At 45.5% G+C, this 26,103-nt stretch overlaps 1 protein-coding gene across 1 annotated transcript in view; it reads left to right on the top strand.

The window, feature by feature from the left end:
• Nucleotides 1-26,103, top strand: part of SMARCAL1 (SNF2 related chromatin remodeling annealing helicase 1) — a 388,047-nt gene that overhangs the window by 302,434 nt on the left and 59,510 nt on the right. Inside the window, exons 11-13 of the mRNA XM_086954490.1 lie at nt 9,515-9,733; nt 22,261-22,331; nt 23,442-23,544. Of these exons, the coding sequence (XP_086810616.1) occupies nt 9,515-9,733; nt 22,261-22,331; nt 23,442-23,544 (393 nt within the window). The remainder of the gene's footprint in view (nt 1-9,514; nt 9,734-22,260; nt 22,332-23,441; nt 23,545-26,103) is intronic.

Below are 26,103 nucleotides of genomic sequence, written 5' to 3'. Positions count from 1 at the left end.
AGTCGACTACCTCATCAGGCTCCAAGGCCGTTGGAGCCCCGATTAAGTTCGGTCTTCCGCCAACGGCTCAAGCAAAGCAGCTCGAACTCCATAAAGGCGCCGAACCTTCCAAGACATTGTCGACGCCTTCGAAGCCCGCCACAGAAGGGGTGGTTTTCCACGAACCCACTTACGACAACCAGTCGAAACTTTTTATCGACGCGGAATCAGGCAGGCTCACTATCCACAGGCGGAAGATCGCGCCTGAACGTCCCTTGGAAAGTTACAAAATTCCTCTCAAGCAGAAAAAGGACTCGGCCACCTCACCAGTTCTCTTCGAGCACGTTCAGGACTATTCGCAGCAAATGTCATATTCTCCAGCACAGAGTGAGGAGGACATGGGTGAGGACTATGGTCAATCAGCCTACGCTTATAATGCGGACACTGATCAGGATGAACCACAACAGTGGTCTGAGGCTATAGATCAATCTGTGGACCCTGATGATCCACATGCTGCACCGGACGTTCAGTCCTATAACGTTAAAACATCGCCTACGGAGGACACTGCGGCGTTTAACGCTTTAATTGAAAGGGCAGCACTCAACCATGACGTGGAGATGCATGCGGAGCCAGTGGACGAGGATTTCTTGTTTGACACTTTCTCCGCCTCTGAACGTTCCACTAAGACTTTGCCTATGCTTGAAGGGGTCCTTAAGCATGCTGCGGACATCTTTAAGGAACCCACGAAAGCTAGGGTTATTAACCCTCGTATTGAGAAGAAGTACATGCCTGCTCCAGTGGACCCCACCTACATCAAAGGCCAGCTCCCCTTGGACTCACTTGTAGTGGCCAATGCCCGCAAAAGAGCAAATTCACAAACCAGTGGTGACGCTCCGCCTCCGGACAAGGAGTCAAAGATTCTGGAGGCGTCAGGGAAACGAGTGGCAGCGCAGGCTGCAAATATTTGGAGGATCTCCAATACACAGGCCCTGTTGGCTAGATACGACAGGGCACACTACAACACCCTAGAACAGCTGTTGCAACACCTGCCTGATATGTACAAGGAAGGAGCAGAGATGATTATACAAGAAGGAAAACTGATTTCTTATGCATCCATCAAGTGTGCACTGGACGCAGCAGACACAGCAGCTAGGGCCATAAATACTAGTGTGATGCTAAGACGTCACGCATGGCTCCGCATCTCTGGCTTAAAGCCGAGATTCAAACTACTCTGCTCAATCAGCCGGTTAACCCGGACTTCCTTTTTGGTCCCGACGTAGACACCACACTCGAGAAAATAAAGAAAGACACTGAGACGGCCAAATCCATGGGGGCTCTGCAATCTCAGCAGTTTCGGGGCAGTTCCTTTCGTCGCTCCGGTAATAGTCTAACACCTGTCGGGGGGAGACTCCAGCAGTTCCTGCCAGTCTGGGAAAGCATTACCACGGACAGGTGGGTGAGACAACTTATCCCCCCCCCCCCCTCCCCCCCCCCCCCCCCAACATTCCCCCAAGGCACCGCCCTATGTCCGCAGAGCACACGCACTTATTGCAGCAAGAAGTACTCTCCATGCTGCAAAAAGGGGCAATAGAACTCGTGCCTACAGAAGAGCAAGGCACAGGGGTGTACTCGCTGTACTTCTTAATCCCAAAAAAGGACGGTTCCCTGCGGCCCATTCTAGACCTCAGACCCCTCAACCACTACATCCTTTCAGAACACTTTCATATGTTAACCTTACAGCAGGTCCTGCCGTTGCTCAGTCAGGGCGACTTCCTAGCGACCCTGGACCTCAAGGATGCATATTTCCACATTCCCATTCACCCAAGTCACAAAAAATATCTCAGGTTCACCATCGACAATCAGCATTACCAATTCAAGGTTCTGCCTTTTGGGGTCACCACTGCCCCCAGAGTGTTCACCAAGTGCTTAGTGACTGTGGCTGCGCACCTTCGCAGACAACATATTCACGTCTATCCCTACCTGGACGACTGGCTCGTCCAGGCCAAGTCGGCCCAGCAGTGTGCCAGCCACATGTCGCGCACAATTCACCTCCTTCACAGTCTGGGGTTCTCACTCAACAACACAAATTCACACCTGCAGCCAGCCCACGTGCGACAGTACCTAGGGGCAACCTTGAACACTCTGACGGCGACAGCGCAGCCAAACTCTGCCAGGGTCGACAGCATGCAGCTGCTCATTCGGAGGTTCAGGCCTCAACAATCACTCCCAGCGCAAGTGTTCATGCAACTGATCGGTATGATGGCATCCTGCATATTCATAGTCCCGCACGCGAGACTGCACATGCGTCCCCTTCAAGAATGCTTGGCACGACAGTAGAACCAGGCTCATGGGCATCTAAAAGACCTAGTGTTGGTGACCGGTCGTGCTTACAACTCTCTGCATTGGTGGACTCCACACAACCTTTGCAGGGGACGACCGTTCCAAGAGCCTGTCCCACAGATAGTGCTAACGACGGACGCATCTCTCCAGGGTTGGGGAGCGCATGTCCTCCATTACACGGTGCAGGGACTATGGACAACACAACAGCAGAAGATGCATATCAACCTGCTAGAGCTGATGGCAATTTTCATGGCGCTGAAAGCGTTCAAGTTGCACCTGTGCAACAAGGTCGTGTTGATCCGGACGGACAACAGGACTGCCATGTATTACATCCAAAAACAGGGAGGCACACACTCCCCGCAGCTATCTGACCTAGCCCAGAGCATGTGGAAGTGGGCCATTCAGAGGAACATCTTCCTCATGGCGGAGCATCTCCCGGGAGTAGACAACCAGATGGCGGACCTGCTCAGCAGGCACAGTCATCAGATGCACGAGTGGGAAATCCATCCCTCGGTACTCCAGCCTTACTTCCAGCAGTGGGGTCATCCAGAGATCGACCTCTTCGCCACAAAAGAGAACGCAAAATGCCAAAGCTTTGCCGCCAGGTTCCCACACCCGCAGTCTCAGGGCAATGCGATATGGATGAACTGGTCAGGCAGATTTGCATACGCTTTTCCCCCAGCCCCACTCATACCGCTGGTGGCACGCAAGCTGCGGCAGCACTCCATGACGCTCATCCTGGTTGCTCCAACGTGGGCACGGCAAGCTTGGTACACCACGTTCCTGGAACTTTCAGTGGTGCCTCACCAGTGGCTGCGCCTCACTCACAGCTCCTCACTCAGAGCCATGGAGACATTCAGCACCCAGATCCTCAACAGTTGAGCCTAGCGATTTGGCTCCTGAGGTCATAGAGTTTGGCTACCTCAACTTGCCCCCTGAGTGTATGAACATCATCAAGGAGGCAAGGCGGCCTACAACCAGGGCGTGCTATGCAGCCAAATGGAAACGATTTGTCATTTACTGTTCCAACAATGACATTAATCCGCTGGATGCATCCACGCAGAACATCATATGTTACCTACTGCATCTGTACAAATGCAACCTGGCATATAGTTCCATCAGGATACATTTGGCTGCTATGGCCGCTTATCTTCAGAACAGACAGCACCTTTCACTTTTCAGAGTGCCTGCCAACAAAGCCTTTTTGGAGGGCCTTAAAAGAGTGATCCCTCCCAGACACCCTCCTTCGCCTGTCTGGAATCTAAATATCGTTCTCACCAGGCTCATGGGACCTCCCTTTGAGCCTCTCCATTCTTGTGAGATACAGTTTCTAACTTGGAAGGTGGCCTTTCTAATAGCCATCACATCGCTGCGAAGAGTCAGCGAGCTTCAAGCCCTCACAATTCAAGAGCCCTATCTACAAATTCATGCTAATAGGGTGGTACTGCGCACCAACTCCAAGTTCATGCCAAAAGTAATCTCGCAGTTCCACATTTATCAAAACATTGAACTGCCTGTTTTCTTTCCAAACCCTGACTCAGTGGCAGACAGAGCACTGCACACTTTAGATGTCAAAAGGGCTCTCCTGTATTACATCGACAGGACAAAGGACTTTCGCAAAACTAAACAACTGTTTGTTGCCCTCTCTCCACAACATAAAGGCAACCCTATTTCCAAATCAGGTATAGCCAGCTGGATTGTTAAATGCATTCAAATCTGCTATCAAAAAGCGAAACGCACTTTAACAGTTCCCCCAAGAGCGCATTCCACACGCAAGCTCGGGGCATCCATGGCTTTCCTGGGTAACATTCCTCTTGAGGATATATGTAGAGCAGCCACATGGACCACCATACATACATTTACCAAACACTACTGCGTAGATGTACACTCCAAACAGCAAGCTGCTGTAGGACAGGCTGTTCTCAGAACTCTTTTTCAGACTGCTGCAGCTGGCACAGGCAACCGCCGATAAGGAGGTAACTGCTATTTATTCTATGCACAGATCTGAATTCAGCAGCCCACATGCCTCGAACGGAATATGCTACTTACCAGTATGCATCTGTTCTTGGCATGTAGGGCTGCTGACATTCATATCGCCCACCCTCCTCCCCGGTGCCTGTCGCAGCTGTAGCACTCGGAATCATTCTCAGGCATGGTCATCACTTACTGTATTACACTCCATCCCTGCCACAATGGCGAAAAACAATCTGAGGATGGAGAGGATGCCCATGCGCACTGTAGTCCAGGGGAGGAGCCACCTATCTCGTGATACTTCGAAGACTCTTCCAGGACAACAATGTGCAATCATCCGGACCCAACACTAGGCGGCGATCTATGCACAGATATGAATGTCAGCAGCCCTACATGCCTAGAACAGATGCATACTGGTAAGTAGCATATTCCTTATTTGATTAAAGGCTAAAGCAATTTTAAGAGCATGGTTTACGGTTTAGGTCAAGGTTCCAGGTAGTAGGTGATAGGATTGTAGGCTTTAGGTTTGGGTATTTCCGTATAGGCGTGCTGCCTCACTGGCTTCTGCGAGAGCAGTTTTCTTCTTTGTTACCGAGGTATCGGTTTGCAGCAGCACACCTCTCCAGCGCAAGTCAGGAAGAGTTCGCTGATACAGCTTTGTGACTTCACAGATAGGATTGGGCAGTATCCCAGCCTAGGACTCGGCAAGTTTGTGCTGCGGAGGTGCAGATGGATGCGGGGACACAGGGAAGCCCGAGGACTTCAATTTGCATTAGCAACAGTGCGCTCCACTCTGCAGTGCACCACAGCCACACGGACATCATACCTTCATTCCCCTCGCAGCACCAACCCAGGGATGTTGCATTCTGGGTGCTGTAGTACCAACAGCACTACAGCAGGTGAGCGACCACATGGCAGGGGAGGTGCTTCCTCCGACCTATAGGAGGCATGCAGGTGGTTTTGAAGTGGAAGCGCAGGACTGTTTGTGAATGCAGCAGGGGCGTCCGAGGAAGACTTTATTTGTCGAAATGCATTATGCCTTACCTGCGTGTTCAATTAAAGGTTCATTTCCTGAGTTCCCTGCGTGTGCCTCTTCCTACAGTTTTTCTGGAGGTTCTTTAAATATTTCAGCGTCAGCCAGAGACGCTTCAAGAGGCCACATCTGACAAGTGACTGCTGCCTCACTGGCTTCTGCGAGAGCAGTTTTCTTCTTTGTTACCGAGGTATCGGTTTGCAGCAGCACACCTCTCCAGCGCAAGTCAGGAAGAGTTCGCTGATACAGCTTTGTGACTTCACAGATAGGATTGGGCAGTATCCCAGCCTAGAACTCGGCAAGTTTGTGCTGCGGAGGTGCAGATGGATGCGGGGACACAGGGAAGCCCGAGGACTTCAATTTGCATTAGCAACAGTGCGCTCCACTCTGCAGTGCACCACAGCCACACGGACATCATACCTTCATTCCCCTCGCAGCACCAACCCAGGGATGTTGCATTCTGGGTGCTGTAGTACCAACAGCACTACAGCAGGTGAGCGACCACATGGCAGGGGAGGTGCTTCCTCCGACCTATAGGAGGCATGCAGGTGGTTTTGAAGTGGAAGCGCAGGACTGTTTGTGAATGCAGCAGGGGCGTCCGAGGAAGACTTTATTTGTCGAAATGCATTATGCCTTACCTGCGTGTTCAATTAAAGGTTCATTTCCTGAGTTCCCTGCGTGTGCCTCTTCCTACAGTTTTTCTGGAGGTTCTTTAAATATTTCAGCGTCAGCCAGAGACGCTTCAAGAGGCCACATCTGACAAGTGACTGCTGCCTCACTGGCTTCTGCGAGAGCAGTTTTCTTCTTTGTTACCGAGGTATCGGTTTGCAGCAGCACACCTCTCCAGCGCAAGTCAGGAAGAGTTCGCTGATACAGCTTTGTGACTTCACAGATAGGATTGGGCAGTATCCCAGCCTAGGACTCGGCAAGTTTGTGCTGCGGAGGTGCAGATGGATGCGGGGACACAGGGAAGCCCGAGGACTTCAATTTGCATTAGCAACAGTGCGCTCCACTCTGCAGTGCACCACAGCCATACGGACATCATACCTTCATTCCCCTCGCAGCACCAACCCAGGGATGTTGCATTCTGGGTGCTGTAGTACCAACAGCACTACAGCAGGTGAGCGACCACATGGCAGGGGAGGTGCTTCCTCCGACCTATAGGAGGCATGCAGGTGGTTTTGAAGTGGAAGCGCAGGACTGTTTGTGAATGCAGCAGGGGCGTCCGAGGAAGACTTTATTTGTCGAAATGCATTATGCCTTACCTGCGTGTTCAATTGAAGGTTCATTTCCTGAGTTCCCTGCGTGTGCCTCTTCCTACAGTTTTTCTGGAGGTTCTTTAAATATATATATATATATATATATATATAACTTTGACAGCGCTCCTGCTGCAACCCTTCGCCTTCGTGGGTGTGGCTCGAACCGGCGGAGCAGCCGGATTCAATATGCAAAGCGTAGCGGCGTTCCTCACGAGCACTCGGACAAGGATCACACAGCAAGCTCCAGGGTTACCAAGATTCAAGATTTATTACTTCATAAATCTCTCCGTGACGCGTTTCGCACTCCACAGAGTGCTTGATCACACAACTTGTCCTGAGTACATTTGCATTTTTTATGTCAGTTACACATCAAACATCAAAACGGGACTCATGGTATTCAGGTCACTCTCATGATTTAGTGCAAAACAGTCCGCCATCTTTTGCTGGTTCTAAACACATATTTAGCCCTATTGCAACAATAGTCGGAGTGAGTTAATAGCACTCTCCTACTACGTTATACACAATTTATTCAAAAATTATTATTAATTGAACTATATGTGTTGCTACCGTTAATACGGGCGTTACGTAAAGTTAATTTGAGGAACGAAAGAGAATATAAGGGAAAGTAAATGACATAGTGTATATACATCATACAGTTTCAAATTCTCGACATCTCATGTTGCTGGGATATAATGCTAACCATGTTAGCAGTGCGGGGCTCCTCCCTGTCTGCGTCATAGTGGAGTGTAGTCATGGCAACGAGACATAAACAGAAGCTGTTTGGGAGTATGCAGTGAATTAACTTGCTGTGTGTGCGCCAAAACCCGGTAGGGGTGAGTACGCAGAGTCTATTTATTTAAGAAGTTCCCCTGCTGGACCCGTAATGGAATGCCACGGTAGTCCGGGCAGACCCGATTATGCAAAACACGCTTCTCCAGTATCAGAATAACCCTAGTATATTTGTCATGTCGGGTAGGGGGGGGGGGGGGGGGGGGGGGGGGGGGGGCTAACAACCCTTGAGTCTCCCTCTTGTTAGTGAGTAGGCCAGCCCCTGGAAAGTACACATCTCAAGTTAAACGTTTCTTACAAATTAATACATTATTCCTGGTTAGTGGAATGTACTGCATTACTCCCAAAGTCTCGTGGGGTCCCAAAGGTTGAGGTGTACAAGTGTACTAACTCTGTGTGTATTGCTCCATACAACACATGCTACAGTGGACTCAGGTGCCTATGTAGAAAGTAGAAAACTGTTAAAATTGGAAGAGGGGATATGAGAGGAGTTTTCAAGATCAAATAGGCAATGAGTTACTGGAGCTGAGTAAAAATAACCAGACTAATAGTAAAAAGAACAAAGTTAAATATAATTTAACGGTGGCTCAAAGAAGAGCTGTACAAGACTTGGCAAAAGATCCCAGTATCCTCATCCGCCCAGCTGACAAAGGGGGAAACATCGTGATTATGCCCAGAGAGATGTATGTGGCAGAAGCCGAACGACAATTACACGATGGACAGACATACAAAAAATCCAATCGAACTGAATACAATAACAGCATCAAAAACATGTGGGACAAATTGAGTGAATGGAAGGATAAAGGGTGGCTTGAATGGGAAGAATATTGTTTCCTTAAAAAGGATCATCCCCTGTTACCCATTTTGTACCTCCTCCCTAAGGTGCACAAATGTACAAAAAATCCCCCTGGAAGACCTATCATCTCTTCCAGGGGATGTGTTTTGGAGAATGTCTCTAAATATATTGACCACTTTCTAAGGGACTATGTCATGAATCTCCTCAAGGGTTGTTAGCCCCCCCCCCCCCCCCCCCCCCCCCTACCCGACATGACAAATATACTAGGGTTATTCTGATACTGGAGAAGCGTGTTTTGCATAATCGGGTCTGCCCGGACTACCGTGGCATTCCATTACGGGTCCAGCAGGGGAACTTCTTAAATAAATAGACTCTGCGTACTCACCCCTACCGGGTTTTGGCGCACACACAGCAAGTTAATTCACTGCATACTCCCAAACAGCTTCTGTTTATGTCTCGTTGCCATGACTACACTCCACTATGACGCAGACAGGGAGGAGCCCCGCACTGCTAACATGGTTAGCATTATATCCCAGCAACATGAGATGTCGAGAATTTGAAACTGTATGATGTATATACACTATGTCATTTACTTTCCCTTATATTCTCTTTCGTTCCTCAAATTAACTTTACGTAACGCCCGTATTAACGGTAGCAACACATATAGTTCAATTAATAATAAATTTTGAATAAATTGTGTATAACGTAGTAGGAGAGTGCTATTAACTCACTCCGACTATTGTTGCAATAGGGCTAAATATGTGTTTAGAACCAGCAAAAGATGGCGGACTGTTTTGCACTAAATCATGAGAGTGACCTGAATACCATGAGTCCCGTTTTGATGTTTGATGTGTAACTGACATAAAAAATGCAAATGTACTCAGGACAAGTTGTGTGATCAAGCACTCTGTGGAGTGCGAAACGCGTCACGGAGAGATTTATGAAGTAATAAATCTTGAATCTTGGTAACCCTGGAGCTTGCTGTGTGATCCTTGTCCGAGTGCTCGTGAGGAACGCCGCTACGCTTTGCATATATATATATATATATATATATATATATATATATATATATATATATATATATATATATATATATATATATATTATCTTTATAGGTTAAGTTTGGGTCAATGAGTTGATAGGCAGTTTCCAGCTGTGTAGGTGAAGATATTCCATATGTCGTCATTTTTATGATCTTTTTTGGTATGGTCTGATATTGAATAAGACATTGTTTTCTGTTTTTCGCAACTCAGTTCTTAGCTATCAAGGTCTATAGTATATTTGTCTCCTGGAGTGCTCTGTAAATTCCGATACGCCCCAAATCATAGTCTCTTTAATTTTCTACAGACAAATTGGGGATGGGACTACTCTGGATCCTGCAACTTGAACGAGCTGAAGGTGCTGTTGGAAGAGTCTCTGATGCTGCGACGACTGAAGTCAGACGTTCTGTCCCAGCTCCCAGCCAAGCAGCGCAAAATGGTGGTAGTGTCCCCCGAGGGGATCAATGCCAAGACCAAGGCAGCACTGGCAGCAGCTACTGCAGAGATGACCAAAGGCTATAGAAGTGTGAGTCTCATCTTTGTGTGCCATTTGAAACATCAGGTCATTCTATATGTGGACTGCATCTTTTACAAAACATGTATAAGTGATGTATTCTGCGTCCAGCCACTGTCCTCTCCTAATAAAGTTTAAATGTCCCCTAACATTTCCCTTCTAAATTAACTAGTGGCACTCCTAGCACTTAATGCTATCAGGGATGCATCTAAACAAAGGCAATGCCGGTTAACACCACATTATCAATGCATTTGGAGACTATTCACCCACTCATTGCCAGATGGATTCCACATCCATGCTGCTTTGCTGATCCACAGTTTAATTTATTTTATTTTATTATGCTTGATTAATTAAAACCGTTGCATACAAAGGATAGAAATTTTCTTCTGATAAAATTGATCTATAATAAAAAGTTTAACATCATATTAAAATAGTACAAATTATTAAACATTCTATACATTAGCTTTGCTTATTACTAATATTATTTTGAGTATGGTTATTCTTGTTACGATCCATTCAGTTCATATGAAGATTAGTCTTTTTGCTGCTCTTTCCCATATTTTATTGTTTTTGCGGTTATAGCGAGGAATTTCATTAGCCGGCAGTTTAGCTGAATCAGATCCGGGTTAAAGCACAACATTAGCACTTGTCTACATGTTCTGGCTCTGTATTGATTGAATGCTGGTTTTAACAGGGTGACCCTTATGTCTTTTAACCTAAAGCAGATGCATATAAGATGAATTGCATCATCAACACCGCTGCCGCATAAACAACACTGTTGAACTCCATCCTTTTTTTCCCAAGGCGGCAGAAATTGTTTAAAGGGACCAACCCCCAGTCGGAGTCTTAGGAATTTTTCCTTAATGTTAATTTTTAATCCCATTCACAGGTAGAACTGGGGTTTTAATTTATTGTATGTATGTAGGACCATCCAACCATGTGATCGTCTTGCTAATGTTTTCTTATCCTTATCTCTTACCTTACTCACCGTTTTTTTGAATGTTAAATGGTTTAACTGAACGTCCCACAGCTCTCTTAAACCTAGGTGTTTAGTAGATTCCTCAAGATAAATGCTTGCTGGTGTTTTTCCTGGTGTATCACGCATACAGCATCTAAAATGTGTATCTGTTGAAAGTACTTCCTTTAAAAGTAACCTCCACCCCTTCGTTCTGTTGCAGTGTATGCCAATGTTGGCAGCTATCTTTCTGAAGGCATTCATCTTTGTCTAACCTTATTAGGATGATTGACTTGGTGGTAGACTTGATTATAGCACCACAGTAGATCTCCAACCAATATCTTAAGCGCAGAAATCCCAGTTCCTTTTTTGCAAAACTGGGTTTTACTTGGGATAGTGATAGGAAATGTTTCTTTGGAGGGGAGATTCGATTCTGTTCTCAGAAAACTGCAACTATTTTAGGTTACCAGAGATAGTAAATCAGTGTAGTGAATTCACTTTTCGGTGCTGCTGAATTCATATCTGTGCATAGATCGCCGCCTAGTGTGGGGTCCGGATGATTGCACATTGTTGTCCTGGAAGAGTCTTCGAAGTATCACGAGATAGGTGGCTCCTCCCCTGGACTACAGTGCGCATGGGTATCCTCTCCATCCTCAGATTGTTTTTTTCCGCCATTGGGTTCGGATGTTACTATCTTAGCTCAAGTTAAGAAAACTTTCTATAAAGCCAAAAGGCTTTCGATAGCGTCGGTATCGTTTCGTTCAGTATCGGTGCCTTTGCTTAGAGGACATCGAGGACTCAACAGGTTTTTTCTTTCCACACTCTACCCGATCTTAGATCTGAAATGGAAAGGAGTCCATTCAAGCGGTGCCCCCTTTGCAATGCCAAATACCCGCACATCGATGTCCACCCGGTGTGCAACAAGTGCCTGTCCCCAGACCATAACGAAGACAACTGTATGGCCTGTGCCCGGTTCAGGTCGAAGAAAACCCTCAAGATTCGACGCGCGACTCGGCTGGAGTCGAAGAAGTCGGCGCCTGTTCCTGTGAACATCTTCGGGACCGAAGACGAGGAGGTCGTTGATTTGAAGGATCAGGAACACTGCTCCGATCCGGCTTCGGGCCATGACTCCGAGTATGACGCCGAAGACGAGGAGGTACAAGACGAAGATGAGAACGTCGTCGATAAGGTAGGAGACGACGTGGAGGCCCTTGCGGCCGTAGAAGATAGCTCAGGCGAAGAGCTAGGCCAACCCGCCCGCACAGAGGCCGAAGATGACGCACTCAATAAGGCTCAGGTCGAGGGATCACCACTAGGCCTTACCCAAGATCCACAATCTCGTTCTACAGCCCTGCATAAAGGCCCAGCTTCGAACATTTCTAAAGAGCCTGCGGTTTCGAAACCGCCATCGGTCGATACAAAGAAATCGAAACCGACAGCGTCTTTGCAGAAACCGAAACCGAAAGTGCTTGTGCCTCTCGTCGGCTCCAAGGCCTCAAACCCCTCGGAGCCGAAGAAAACTAAACTGGCCGCCGATGCCGGAAAACTCAAGAAAGTCATCGAGCCACTGGTTGGGGCGCCGAAGACCAAGGTCAAGGCCGTCAAGCCATCAAAGCCGACGCCGAAGGGTGTCGATTCGCACAAAAGACCCGCGCCTAAAGACGGGATCGATCCTAGGTCGAGGCCTACGGACAAGTCCAAGACTGGCTCCAAGGACCCTGTCGAGTCGGTAAAGTCCACTCCGTTCATATCCAAAGAAGTGTCGAAGTCGCTCCAACGCATCAAGGAGAAGGGTGCATCGGTCGGACCGAAGAAGGCCCAGACACCGAAGCTTGTCGGACAAGTTCAGACTGCGTCGACGCCTATCAAGTTTGGGTTACCACCCTCGGTGCGCCCGAAGATGTTCGAGCCGAAAAAATCTATTAGCGCCGCTACACATGTGTCGAAGGAAATGGAGGCTACGGAAGAGCCTGAAGACCAAGAGCCGAGACAATTCATCGAATCGGACACTGGGAGACTGTCCATATACAAACGAAAGTTAATGCCGGAAACTCCCATGGAATCATATAAGATTCCCTTGAAGAAAAAGAGACTTTCTACTTCTTCTCCAGCTCTTGTGGAACCCCTCCATCACTATGGACAGGAACCTCAAAATTTTTCCCCAACATACTCAGATGTTGAGACAGGGGATAATTACAATGAGGATGACCTCTATCATGTGGACACTGATCCTGATGATCAAGACCAACAATGGACGGACCCTGCTGACTCAAGGGATCCGCAGACTGGCACGGACACTCATGTGTACAGTGTGAAAACGTCTCCTACTGTGGACACAACTGCTTTTAACGCCCTTATTGAGAGGGCAGCCAGTAATCATGACGTCGAGCTACATGCTGACCCTGTGGACGAAGACTTTCTGGTAGACAGTTTTTCAACTTCAGAAAGGGCAGTCAAAACCCTACCCATGCTCAAAGGGGTCCTCAAGCATGCTGCTGACATCTTTAAAGATACCACTAGGGCCAGGGTGTTAAACCCAAGGATTGAGAAGAAATATCGGCCGGCCCCTGTTGACCCTCCTTATATAAAGGGACAGTTGCCATTGGATTCATTGGTTGTTTCTAATGCACGTAAGAGAGCGAACTCCCAGACTACAGGTGATGCTCCTCCTCCGGACAAAGAGTCGAAGGTTATGGAAACCTCAGGGAAAAGAGTAGCTGCGCAGGCGGCTAACATCTGGCGCATTGCTAACACTCAGGCTCTCTTGCCCGGATATGACAGGGCACATTATGATACCCTTGAGACACTATTACAACACCTACCTGATCAGTAAGAGGAGGGGGCAGAGCTACTCATACAGGAGGGGAAACTCATAACCAACGCTTCCATCAAGTGTGATCTGGACGCAGCTGACACTGCAGCCAGGGCCATCAACACTAGTGTTATGCTTAGACGACACGCCTGGTTGAGGATTTCAGGATTCAAACCTGAAATTCAAACTTCTATCCCCAATCAGCCAGCTAACCCAGACTTCCTATTCGGACCTGAGGTTGACACCACCCTTGAGAAGCTTAAAAAGGACACAGAGACTGCAAAGTCTATGGGGGCTCTGCAGTCACAGCAGTTTCGGGTTGGCTCCTTTCGTCGCTCCAATACTAGAGGCCCCTCAAGAGGCCAGTCAACGCAACAAACACAATACAATAAGGGAGGTACACAATCCACCTACAATAAGAACAACTGTGGTGGATATCGGGGAAACAACATCAAGGGCAGAGGCAACAACAGTTCCAGATCCTCTGCCAATACCAAACAGTGACGCCCTGTCACTGCCCCCTGACCACAGGGGGGGAGACTACAACAGTTCCTGCCGGTCTAGAAATCCATCACCACAGACAGGTGGGTGAGAGACATTGTACTGTACGGGTATTGTCTGGAATTAACGTCCACTCCACCCAACATCCCACCAAGACACCGTCCTATGTCCGCAGAGCACTTACACTTATTGCAGCAGGAGGTTGTCAGCATGCTGCAAAAAGGGGCATAGAGCTCGTGCCTGTAGGAGAACAAGGGTCAGGGGTGTACTCTCTCTACTTTCTAATACCCAAAAAGGACAGGTCGCTCAGACCTATACTAGACCTCAGGCCTCTGAACAGTTACATTCTGTCAGAGCATTTTCATATGCTCACCTTGCAACAGGTTCTGCCGTTACTCAGTCAGGGAGACTTCCTCGCAACGCTGGATCTAAAAGATGGGTATTTCCATATACCCATACACCCGTCACACAGACAGTATCTCAGGTTCACTATTTAACATCAACATTATCAGTTCAAAGTCCTCCCTTTCGGAGTAACGACGGCACCCAGGGTGTTCACAAAGTGCCTGGCAACAGTAGCAGCACACCTCAGGAGACAGCACATACATGTCTACCCTTATCTGGACGACTGGCTTATTCAAGCAAAGTCGGCCCAGCAGTGTGCCAGCCACATGTCCCACACCATTCATCTTCTTCACAGTCTGGGATTCTCACTGAATTACCCGAAGTCACACCTTCAGCCCGCCCACATGCAAAAGTACCTGGGTGCGACGATAGACACTCTGGCAGCCAAAGCACAGCCAAATTCAGTGAGAACAGCATGCAATTGCTGATACAGAAATTCAGACCTCAACGCTCGCTTCCAGCGAAAGTGTTCATGCAGTTGATAGGCATGATGGCCTCCTGCATTTTCATAGTCCCGCACGTGAGACTACATATGCGTCCGCTTCAGGAGTGCTTAGCACGTCAGTGGAATCAGGCTCAAGGACAGTTAAAGGACCTAGTGTTGGTGAGCGGTCGGGCATTCAACTCCTTGCATTGGTGGAACCCACAAAACCTTTGCAAGGGCCGACCGTTCCAAGAGCCTGTTCCACAAATTGTACTGACGGCGGACGCGTCTCTCCAGGGATGGGGAGCTCATGTACTCCACTACACAGTGCAGGGACTATGGACAGCACAGCAAAAGAAGAGGAACTGATGGCAATCTTCATGGCCATGAAAGCTTTCAAGGTACACTTGTGCAACAAGGTCGTGTTGATCCGGACGGACAACATGAGTGCCATGTACTACATACAGAAGCAGGGGGGAACGCACTCTCCACAGTTGTCTCATCTGGCTCAGAGCATGTGGAAGTGGGCCATTCAGAGGAACATCTTCCTCATGGCGGAACACCTCCCGGGCAAAGACAACCAGATGGCGGATCTGCTCAGCAGACACAGCCACCAGATGCACGAGTGGGAGATACATCCATCAGTACTCCAACCGTACTTCCAGCAATGGGGTCATCCACAGATAGACCTGTTCGCCACAAGGGAAAACGCAAAATGCCAAAGCTGTGCAAGCAGGTTCCCACACCTACAGTCGCAGGGCAATGCGATATGGATGAACTGGTCAGGCAAATTTGCGTACGCTTTTCCCCCAGCACCTTTAATATCGCTGGTGGCACGCAAACTATGGCAACACTCGATGACCCTCATCCTGGTTGCTCCAATGTGGGCACGCCAACCATGGTACACCACGTTTCTGGAACTATCCGTGGTACCGCATCAACGGCTACGCCTCACACCCAGGCTTATGACGCAGAGCCATGGAGACATTCAGCATCCAGATCTGCAACAGCTCGACCTGGCGATCTGGCTCCTGAAGTCCTAGAATTTGGCTACCTCAACTTGCGACCGGAATGTATGAATATCATCAAGGAGGCAAGACGGCCCACAACCAGAGCATGCTATGCGGCTAAATGGAAAAGGTTTGTCATATATTGTACCAACAATTACATTAACCCACTAGATGCATCTATTCAAAACATCATCTGTTATTTGTTGCATTTATACAGATGTAATCTAGCGTACAGTTCCATTCGCATACATGTATCCGCCATAGCAGCCTATCTTCAGAACAGGCAGCACCTCTCCTTATTCAGAGTGCCTGCCATCAAAGCTTTTCTGGAGGGACTTAAGAGTGATCCCTCCCATACACCCACCGTCACCAGTCTGGAACCTGAATGTGGTCCTCACCAGATTAATGGGACCACCTTTTGAACCTCTACACTCTTGTGAGATTCAATTTCTGACTTGGAAAGTTGCTTTCCTAGTGGCCATTACCTCACTGAGGAGTGTTAGTGAACTCCAGGCACTAACCATTCAAGAGCTATTCATCCAGGTCCACGCAAATAGGGTGGTATTACGCACCAACCCTACATTTATGCCTAAAGTGATTTCGCAGTTCCACATGAACCAGACCATAGAACTGCCATTTTTCTTTCCCAATCCGGAAAATGTCGCAGAGAGATCCCTACACACGTTAGATGTCAAATGGGCTCTAATGTACTATATAGACAGAACAAAGGATTTTAGAAAAACAAAACAGCTTTTCGTTGCCTTTTCTCCACAACACAAAGGCAACCCCATTTCCAAAGCAGGGATAGCCCGGTGGATCATTAAATGTATACAGATTTGCTATGCTAAGGCTAAACGCACACTAACCATTCCACCACAAGCACACTCCACACGTAGGTTAGGAGCATCCATGACTTTCCTGGGGAATATTCCTTTAGAAGAGATATGTAAGGCAGCCACTTGGTCCACCACACATACATTTACGAAACACTACTGCGTAGATGTGCATTCTAAACAACAGGCAGCTGTAGGACAGGCTGTTCTCAAAACTCTTTTTCAGACTGCTGCAGCTGGCACGGGCAGCCGCCGCTAACAGGAGGGACTGCTATGTAATCTATGCACAGATATGAATTCAGCAGCCCACATGGCTCGAACCGAATATGCTACTTACCAGTATGCATCTGTTCTTGGCATGTAGGGCTGCTGACATTCATATCGCCCACCCTCCTCCCCGGCGCCTGTAGCAGCTGTAGCATTCAGAATTACTATCTAGCATGGACATCACTCACTGTATTACACTCCATCTCTGCCACAATGGCGAAAACCAATCTGAGGATGGAGAGGATACCCATGCGCACTGTAGTCCAGGGGAGGAGCCACCTATCTCGTGATACTTCGAAGACTCTTCGAGGACAACAATGTGCAATCATCCGGACCCAACACAAGGCGGCGATCTATGCACAGATATGAATGTTAGCAGCCCTACATGCCAAGAACAGATGCATACTGGTAAGTAGCATATTCGTTTCTGATTTCTTAGGTTTTACAAGTTCTCATGACCAAACGAAACATGGCCTCTATGGACTTTTTGTGCACAGTCCCTATTTCAGACCAAGCCTGTCAAGTTGCTCCTCTTGTAGATGCTCAGACTGAATATAACAAGGGCATACCATTTCAGGGGACTACGCAAGGTCTGACAGTACTTACGTGATTTCCTTTAAGGCTTGGGGGCACACTTAGAGGCTTATACGACTCGGTCACCTCTGTCCTCTGTAGAAAACACCTTACATCTACACAACTTGGAACCCAGGGCATCTGGCTGTAAATAATTTTGTAAAATTAGTAGCATGCAAACGAGTGAATATCACACCCATGTATCTCAAGAAATGAAGGGGTAATATATATATGCAGGTTCATGTCCAGGGATACACAACAGTTTTGGAATTGTTTTTTCAAACTCCTCATAACCCTGTATGTACTTCACATATGCACAAATTGTGACATAGCCCAGGTACTTTGGTTAGAAAAGGAATGAAAGCTGGACACATATGTTATTGCCGTATTTTGTGACAATGCGGCTCACTAGTATATCAGCACATGTAATACGTGAGGGCATCAGGCCCAAAGAGGATTTAGTCAGAGCTGTTGTGAGATTGCCTGCCCCCACAAGAAAGAAGAGGTACAATCATTCTTGGGTATTTCTGAATATTATTCGAGATTTGTTTTGAATCTTGCTGATCGTACACAAAGAATTAGGGCACTTAGGAAAAATGCAGAGTTTGTGTGGTCTGAGGCATGCCAGAGTGAGTTTGAGTATGAAAACTGCATAAAGGCATGTGGCCATCTTTACCTAGAGTTGGGACACTTCAAATGGGGCAGCACTTTCGATGCACAGAGTTTGAGAAGTTTCATACCTGGTTTGCCGTGTGTGATTGTAACAGATGTGAGTGATAAGGGTGCAGGAGAGGTGTTGAAGCAGAATCAGGGAAGCAATGATGTAACTACTGCACTTGACTGAAGACCTTTGAACTGTGCTGAAGAGCGCTATTCAACCATTGAAAAGGAGGCTCCAGCCGTTTACTGGGCGATAAAGAAATTCAAACTGTTTGTGTGGGTGTCAAGTTTTTGGTTCTATCAGACCATAAACCTTTGCAAAAAGTGTTTAGTAAAAAGGGTGTGGATAACATATCGTCGAGAATTTGCAAGTGGATGGTGAATTTCCAAGACTTCCAATTTGCTGTTTCGTATTTGCCAGGGATTGACAATAAAGTTGTGAATTGTCTCTCAAGGTTGACTGTTGGGTATGGATAGGAATGTGAGAATGATGCATGTTGTACAGAGGAGGAGGTAAAGGTTTGTGGCATAACCAGGGGGTGTGTTTTTAGAGGGTAAGGGGTTGCATGAATTGGACTACGAGTTGAGACAAATTCGTCAGTTCACACTGGATGGAGACTCTAGTTGGAAACAAAACAAACAGTTTGTAAGCTTTGAAAAAATATTTAATGAGTTGACGGTGGTCAATAATAATGTTCTGAGAGAAACCAAACTGAATCCACCATGGGTGTGAGGAATTGGCAGATGTATATGGTGGATTCAGTTTAGTTTTTCCCAGAACAATATTATTGACGACTGTCAACTCATTAATTATTTATGCAAAGCTTACAAACTTTGTCCCCCACTCGAATCTCCATCCAGTGTGTACTGACAAATTTGTTTATATATTTAAATGTAATTTACAACAGCACTCAGATACAAAAAGTCAATGAGAAGTTACTTTGTTGCCACATAGTCATCATTTTTGGTATTCTAGGCTGCAATGATTGTTGGCGTACCTTCTTTCTGATGCTGTTTGACATTATAAGATCTTTATTTTATTGCTACGTTTATACATTTTCCAGAACTCGCAAGTACCATTGTGTTAATGGTAGCGAAACAAAATGCTATTGCACTTCAACAGGTTTTAATAGTATTTTTTAGGAACGTTGGCCCCAGTAAAGTGCTTTGTGCCGATAAAAATTCAGGGCAGCGGCAGATTATATGGGCAATCTATTCTCTTCCATAGTTACAAAACTTGTAACCCTTATTGGCCATTGGTTGTTTTCTCCAGGATGCTCTATACCCGTTGATGGGCAGTGCCATAAAAACAGCACAAAGGATTTGATTTCTGCAAGTTTTACTCAATGCCTATTTTAAGTAATGCTGCATTTGATTAGTATCGTATAGTTAGAAAAATTAATTCAAATCGTTCCATCGTTTGTATTCGAGTCAGGACACGTAGCTCCTGAAAGGGGCGTCTACTTTGTGTTTTGATAGAGGAACTCTTTGAAGGTTTACAATAAGTTGAAATAGTAAGCGTTGAAAAGAGTGAGTTTTGATGGGAATTCTACTGGGATTGAAGCGAGGGAAATCTCCATTTACTGACAAGTGTTCAGAATAAAATTAGTGCCTCACAATCAACTCCTTAGAACATTCCTGGATCTCGAAGAACATCTGATGAAAAGAAAAACACTGCCTGACTTTGCTGGTAGTGATGCCTTCAGAACTCCTTATCTCCCCTTGCAACTCTAGACTGGAACCTCTGTCCTAGGTCATCTGACCTGTTCAGTAACTCTGGGACATGAAAGATAGAGAATGGCTCCATCATGTAAAAAAGACGCAGATTGACAGTTGCGAGTGAATTGCACTAGACCCTGTGGGAACCCTGGATGGAGAGAGACTTAGTTCATAAAAGCATACTCTGATGACCTGGGGTTGTGTGAGATGCCAGGAGAGGCTATCTATTTACAACCTTCAAAAGTATTAGGACCTATTCTTTTAAACAAAAAGAAAATACATCTGGAGGAATGGGAAAGACACCAAAGCTCCCCAAGGAAGGGGCCATCTAGCTGGATTGCTGGTTTGGTTCGCTGACCGCTTTTTCACCCGACTTTGAGGCGGCTGGCATGGGATTGCAACAATTATCAGCCACTGCAGAACCTTGCTGTGCTGAAGGAAAACAAAAATCTGAAATGTCAGAGTGTAGACTTAGGATCAGAGCAAAACTAAAAGACAACCACAGCAGCAAAGATGGGCTTTGTCACACAAGGCTTTCTGCACGAGAACCGAAGGATTCAGCAGGCGCTTGATGCCAATGTATCCGATACCGAACATGTATTGATGGCTTCAACGTCCTAACTTGGCCCACTGAAGAATTTTTGAGAACTAGAAAAGTAAAAATTGTGACCACTTTGACCCTTCAAGATTATCCAACTCCACCCCATAGAGGTCATCCTGAGATCACATCTTGGTCTACGACAGACATTGACTTAGACTTATTCTTTGCCTGTTCTGGTGCATTTTTGCTTTAAAATGTAAGTCTGTGCCTGTAGTTTCCCTTAATCAGTTTTCAACCATGTTCATATTATTCTGTCAATATCATTTTTCTAAGATGGTTTGGGAATTGTAATGTCTTGTGATCTTAACTTTAATGTTATTTGGTACTGCTTGAACGTAAGACTCCGTGCTATAGAGAATAGCCTGTTTTTTGTGCCATAACTACTGGAGGTTAGGCAGAGTTTTTTAATCGAAATGTGCTGTGACCCAACCAGGTTGCAGGCTCCTCCCCTCTCAAAGTGATAACCCAATTTCTGACATTGACATCCGGCCAAGTGCGGTCTATGTATCGACAGGTATGGTGCATAGAAAAATCGAGAATGTTTCAGTATAATGTTTAGTTTCAAGTCAGAATACCCACTCTGGGCGTTCTTTTCAGCCTTTGTATCAAGCATATCTAAAATACATCTTCTAGAATGTAGCATTTCATTGTCTCAGTGAGTAACACATCTATAATCTTCGTATAGATAAGCTTGTCGTGATTTTTCATGGGACTCAATTTGGTGCTCTCATCCCTATTCCTACAGTTATCTCAGGTTTCCATGCCAGTCATTTTGACTTCTTCTCTGTCCAACTTCATCTTGCCCAGCAGAGCAGTCTCTAGACATTGGGCATTAAAAGACTGCTCAGATAGTACCTGGATATGATGACGAATACTAGATCATTCGCCCAACATACTTTTTGCATTTTCCTTCACTGGTGCAAGCCAGCTTTTATATACATCAACTTTCTCTGGATGGGTAGTTTATTGCAGTAGACATTGAAAAAGCTAATGGCCCCTGCAAGGTAGGCTGCCACTCCTTTCAGCTGTGGAAGCTGCTAATGCAGCATTCCAAGGTAACAAGACCATTGCAGCGATTTATTAAACACTGCTCATATTTATTCTTTTTTATAGTTATTATTGACTAAAATAATATTTGAGAGTATGCTTCTCAGGTTTGGCAAGCAAGGAAGCCAATTTAATGTCTTTGTCCTAGCAGCCTCTCTTTCAAGCGGTGCTGCTTCATATTCTAGTCTGAGGTTATTGATTCTGATGATTCCATTAAGAAGGCAAGATGTATTGCCTCTAATCTTAGGTAATCTTGTTTTAAGGGTAGCTTGATGAAGATCCCATTATAGAGATGGCAGGTTTACTTGTCTGTAATTCTAAGTGTGCATCATCAGTAACTTCATTTTATTCGCAGATATCCCTCTTTGCCTCTTCCTTTATTGGAGAGGTGGCAGGGTTTAACTTATCATAACATTGAACTGAAATGGCTGCTGGAAAGCAGTGCATTATGGGTGATTTCTGGCACTCTGCCCGAATGAACCATAGTTGTGTTTCCCTTTAAAAATCTCTGTCAATGTGGCTTTTCCATTACCCTTGATCCTGTCTGCCAGATTCCAACTATTTATGTGAGTCCTGCACTGTGCCATTGATCCATTGTTTTGTTATGGTGGTTGATTTGTCACTGTTATTTTGGTTGTTGGTATCTGTTTCTATTTCTCGTCAAATGGATAGCATCTGTAAAATATTGACCATACATTGCTCTTTCAGTAATTCCTTTCTTCCTCCTAACAGAAAATGCAGGAGAAAGAAGCCCTTCTTCTCTTCTTCAACAGGACCGCTGAAGCCAAGCTGCGAGCAGTCACGTAAGGCACATGCGGATGCTTCACATGTAAAAGATGTGAAGTTACTCTAAACTGCAGCATCATTTTCCAGTATCCAGTCAAGCTGTTGGTACTGATGGTTACTGGAGCTTAGAGGCCTGCAGATGATGCTGAGCACTCATGTCTTCTCTTTATCTTATGACATTATCTGTGCTAATATAGGTTGCTGCAGCAAAGTGTATTGTGGGTCACGGGGCCGCTCAAGCTTCGTTATGCTTGCACACAAAGATGTATTATACATCTTTAATTTTCAAACAGTCTGATTGTTGTAGATTGAAAGAACTCAAAGTGTAAACAGTTGCACTGTATTGTGAATGTCTAAATTGATTACACAATAATGAATTCTCCTGTTTTAACATACTCTTTCTTATACAAAAAGAGCATGTGTGCTGTAAAGTTACAGTCGTGGGTGCATAAAATGGGTATCAGGTGGATGGAGGGGATAGAAATGCCATAAGCACAAGTGTTCTGGTGATGGAAGAGGGAAGAAGTGATATAAAGTGGAGACATTGAACTTTGCTTCTTGGTAAAGGAGGTAAAAGGAATGAATTTTGACCTATTAAACGTTCAAAATCATAGGTGTCCTCTCTGAGCCAGGTAGGCCTCATTTAGGCCAGATTTTCAGGGTAAGCGCAGACTATTTTATTTGAGATTTATTTGTGTAAATTCATCTTATGTATCTCCAAACGATCAGGCATTCCAGCACCAACATTGGACACACCTGATCTCAATGAAATCCAGTTGAGAACTAGTCGTTGGGATATCACATTTACCATTAAATCTGCAACATTCCTTCAAATTTTCACCCTGTGGCTCTGATGGTAGGCCTTAGTCTCTTTTGCAACTCCTGGACAGAACTCGTTTCTTACACATAAAAGATACCTACAGGTAAAGAGGTGAATTCATTGCAGGAGTAGTGTTTCTAGCTACTGGCTTCCCTCCTTGCTGTATCCCTCCTTTGCTGCATGTGAGTGTCTGGTATTCGTAGCTTGTGGAGGTCCACTGTTAACAGCAATGGACTGTCATCATTGGCTGCTTGTGTACCAGTGTTTTCAACATGCATTTGTGTTATTTTCTCTTTATTTGCTGCAGAGAATACATCCTGGACTTATTGGAAAGTGGGCGAGAGAAGTTTTTGGTATTTGCTCATCACAAGATTGTGTTGAACGCTGTGTGTGAAGAACTGGGGAAAAAGGCAGGTTTATTTCTAACTCTATTTTGATATTTCTTGTTTCTCTACGTATCTTCTGCTGCACTAATACATTTGGGAATCTGCAGGATTTCTGCTCATTGAATTTCTAGATTGTGTAAGATTAGCCCTTTTTGCTATTAAAACCTCTATAATTTGTTGTGGAATTAAGGTAAAGGCTTTGAATTATCTTGAACATTTGAGTAGTTTGGAGCCTCATTCTGTTTTTAGCTGTGATTCACTACCTTTTGTGTCTGAAGATGATTTTGTTACAATGGCATAATCTATGAAGACCACAGACTTTGCTGCAGATCCATTATTTGCGTCTCCACTAAAATGAACACCATTTATTTTGGGCCTATTTTTGGGTTCCTTGTGTTTATTTCTTTTTCTGTGCAGAAGCAATCCCAATTATCCTCATGCACACAGGCGTCCATTATTTGAAGGTGCCCTCCTTATCTTTTGAAGACCTAGGCAAATTTCATTCCATCACAGGTCTGTCCTTATCGGGGAAATGCCTTGGGAAATCTGTGCTTGTGTTTCTTACCATGGCTTTCTTTAACCCTCTAATCCGGGCTCCGTGTAACGCCATACAGGTGGTAGACGACTTAGGGCCAGATGTAGTTGGCCAAATACTGAGCGATAACGCAGAAATTCACAGAATTTCTGCGTTACCGATCATTATTTGACTGAGAGCAATGTAGGTGAGTTTAAACCTACTTGCAAAATAAGTTTTTTTGCTCTTGCATTAAAGGAATCGGAAATGGCGATTCCTTAAATGCAATGTAAGTAGCACAAAAAAAGTGCACTTCAGCCTTAAGGAATAGCTAATTACTACCAACTTTGATAATTAGCAATTTCCTTTAACAAAGCACACATCCATTCCCTTAGGGCATGTATGTGCGCCACATGTGCACACATGCACATTTCAGGGGTGCAACAGAGTGTCCTTTTGACACCCTGGCACCCTTGAAATAGCTCCTACTTTTTGGGATTCTTTAATACCGAATCGCAAATAGTGAATTTCTTCCCATTCATTCCCATGGGCTACCTAGCCCATAGGAATGAATAGCTAGGTATTGCTTAATAACGAATCTCAATTAGTGATTCGTTATTAAGGAATATTAAGGAATCGCTAATATTTTATCAATTCCTACCTAGATTCAATTTAGCGAGTCATTAATAGCAGTTCAGTAAAAATCGCTATTAACGACTCACTAAATTGAATTTACCTACATCTGGCCCTAAATGAGCATGCTGTATTAAAGGTTTGCCTGCTGGTGCTCACTGAGCTCTGATTTGATCAACCACGGTGTCCTCCTATCTATCTTCGCAGAGCACTTGGGTACTGGGTGATCAGGACTTCAATGGATCTCTTATTTTCTTATGTTCCAGGCTATTCAGGTTAGCCTTGCCCTTCTTCGTATCTCTTGCACAGTGCACTGATGCTCAGTTTTGTCTCCTGCTTTATTTAATATCTACTATTGCCCACTGGGGGACTTAAGTCTTATAGGAAGCATCTCCCTGCATCCGTATGCTGATGGCACATATCTATTTCTGAGGGTTTTAACGGGCTGTGATTGATGTCCCATGCGTGAGAGACGGTCTCATGATATAGGGTTGTGGATGTCTGTACTCTTAAAAAGAAAAAAGAAAAAAAGGAAGAAAAACCTGTAGAAGAGGTCTCTATTGGAGGTCTGCGAGGACTCCGACATCTGCAACTACAAAGAGATGAAGCTATGCCTATTAGGGAGCATGTCAACGAAGACTTTGGGTCGCGATCTAAACCTTATGATGAAAGAGAAACAACAAATGGTCATTATTAAGGAGTCAGAAACTTCACTAAAGCCTAAAAATGTTTCCTCCATGAAAGACTCCTATGACCTTTGAACATCTCTTAGTTTCTAACATTCTTAGTAATTGCCCTACTCTGACGACTTCTTTGAACCCTACTTGGTCTACGTCCTCAAAGTTTACGTTTTTGTAAGCTAAGTTCCTTTGTTGACCAAATGCAATAAATAAAATTGAAATGTATATAGAAATCTGCTTGTAGCGTATCTACTAGTAAGAACTTTACCGAAAGTAAGTAACTTATTCGTTCTGTTTCTGATGTCCATTTAGTGGCTTCAGCTCTGGTTATTTTATGATTGGATGATCGAAATACACTTATTGTAGATTTCTCTTGTACTACAGTTGGCCTTCTGAGATTGGTGTTCCCTACCACTGTATGAATAAACTGACTGCCTATACGTTTTCATTCATACTTTTAGGTTGGCATGAATTAGTGATGAGGTCCTTACCTGGGCACATCAGCCTTCTAAACTCTTGTTAGCAGGCGGTTCCTGAGCAACCTCCAACAACTAAAGAAACCGGGAGCCGACCCCCTGAATTTATCTAATTATCGCCCCATTTCCTTGCTCCCCTATAAGGTTCTGGAGGCACACATAGCAAAGTGCCTATCCAACTTCATAGAACACCCTGAATACCTAGATCCCCAACAAGCGGGTGTCCGCCCCGCCCACTTCACAGAGACAGTGATTCTCGCAGTATCGGATGCCTTACGTG

Source organism: Lissotriton vulgaris, chromosome 2_1 (genome assembly GCF_964263255.1).
Source record: "Lissotriton vulgaris chromosome 2_1, aLisVul1.2, whole genome shotgun sequence".
NCBI lineage: Eukaryota > Metazoa > Chordata > Amphibia > Caudata > Salamandridae > Lissotriton > Lissotriton vulgaris.
The sequence above is the reverse complement of the archived record's forward strand: the minus strand, read 5'-3'. Positions and strand labels throughout refer to the sequence as shown.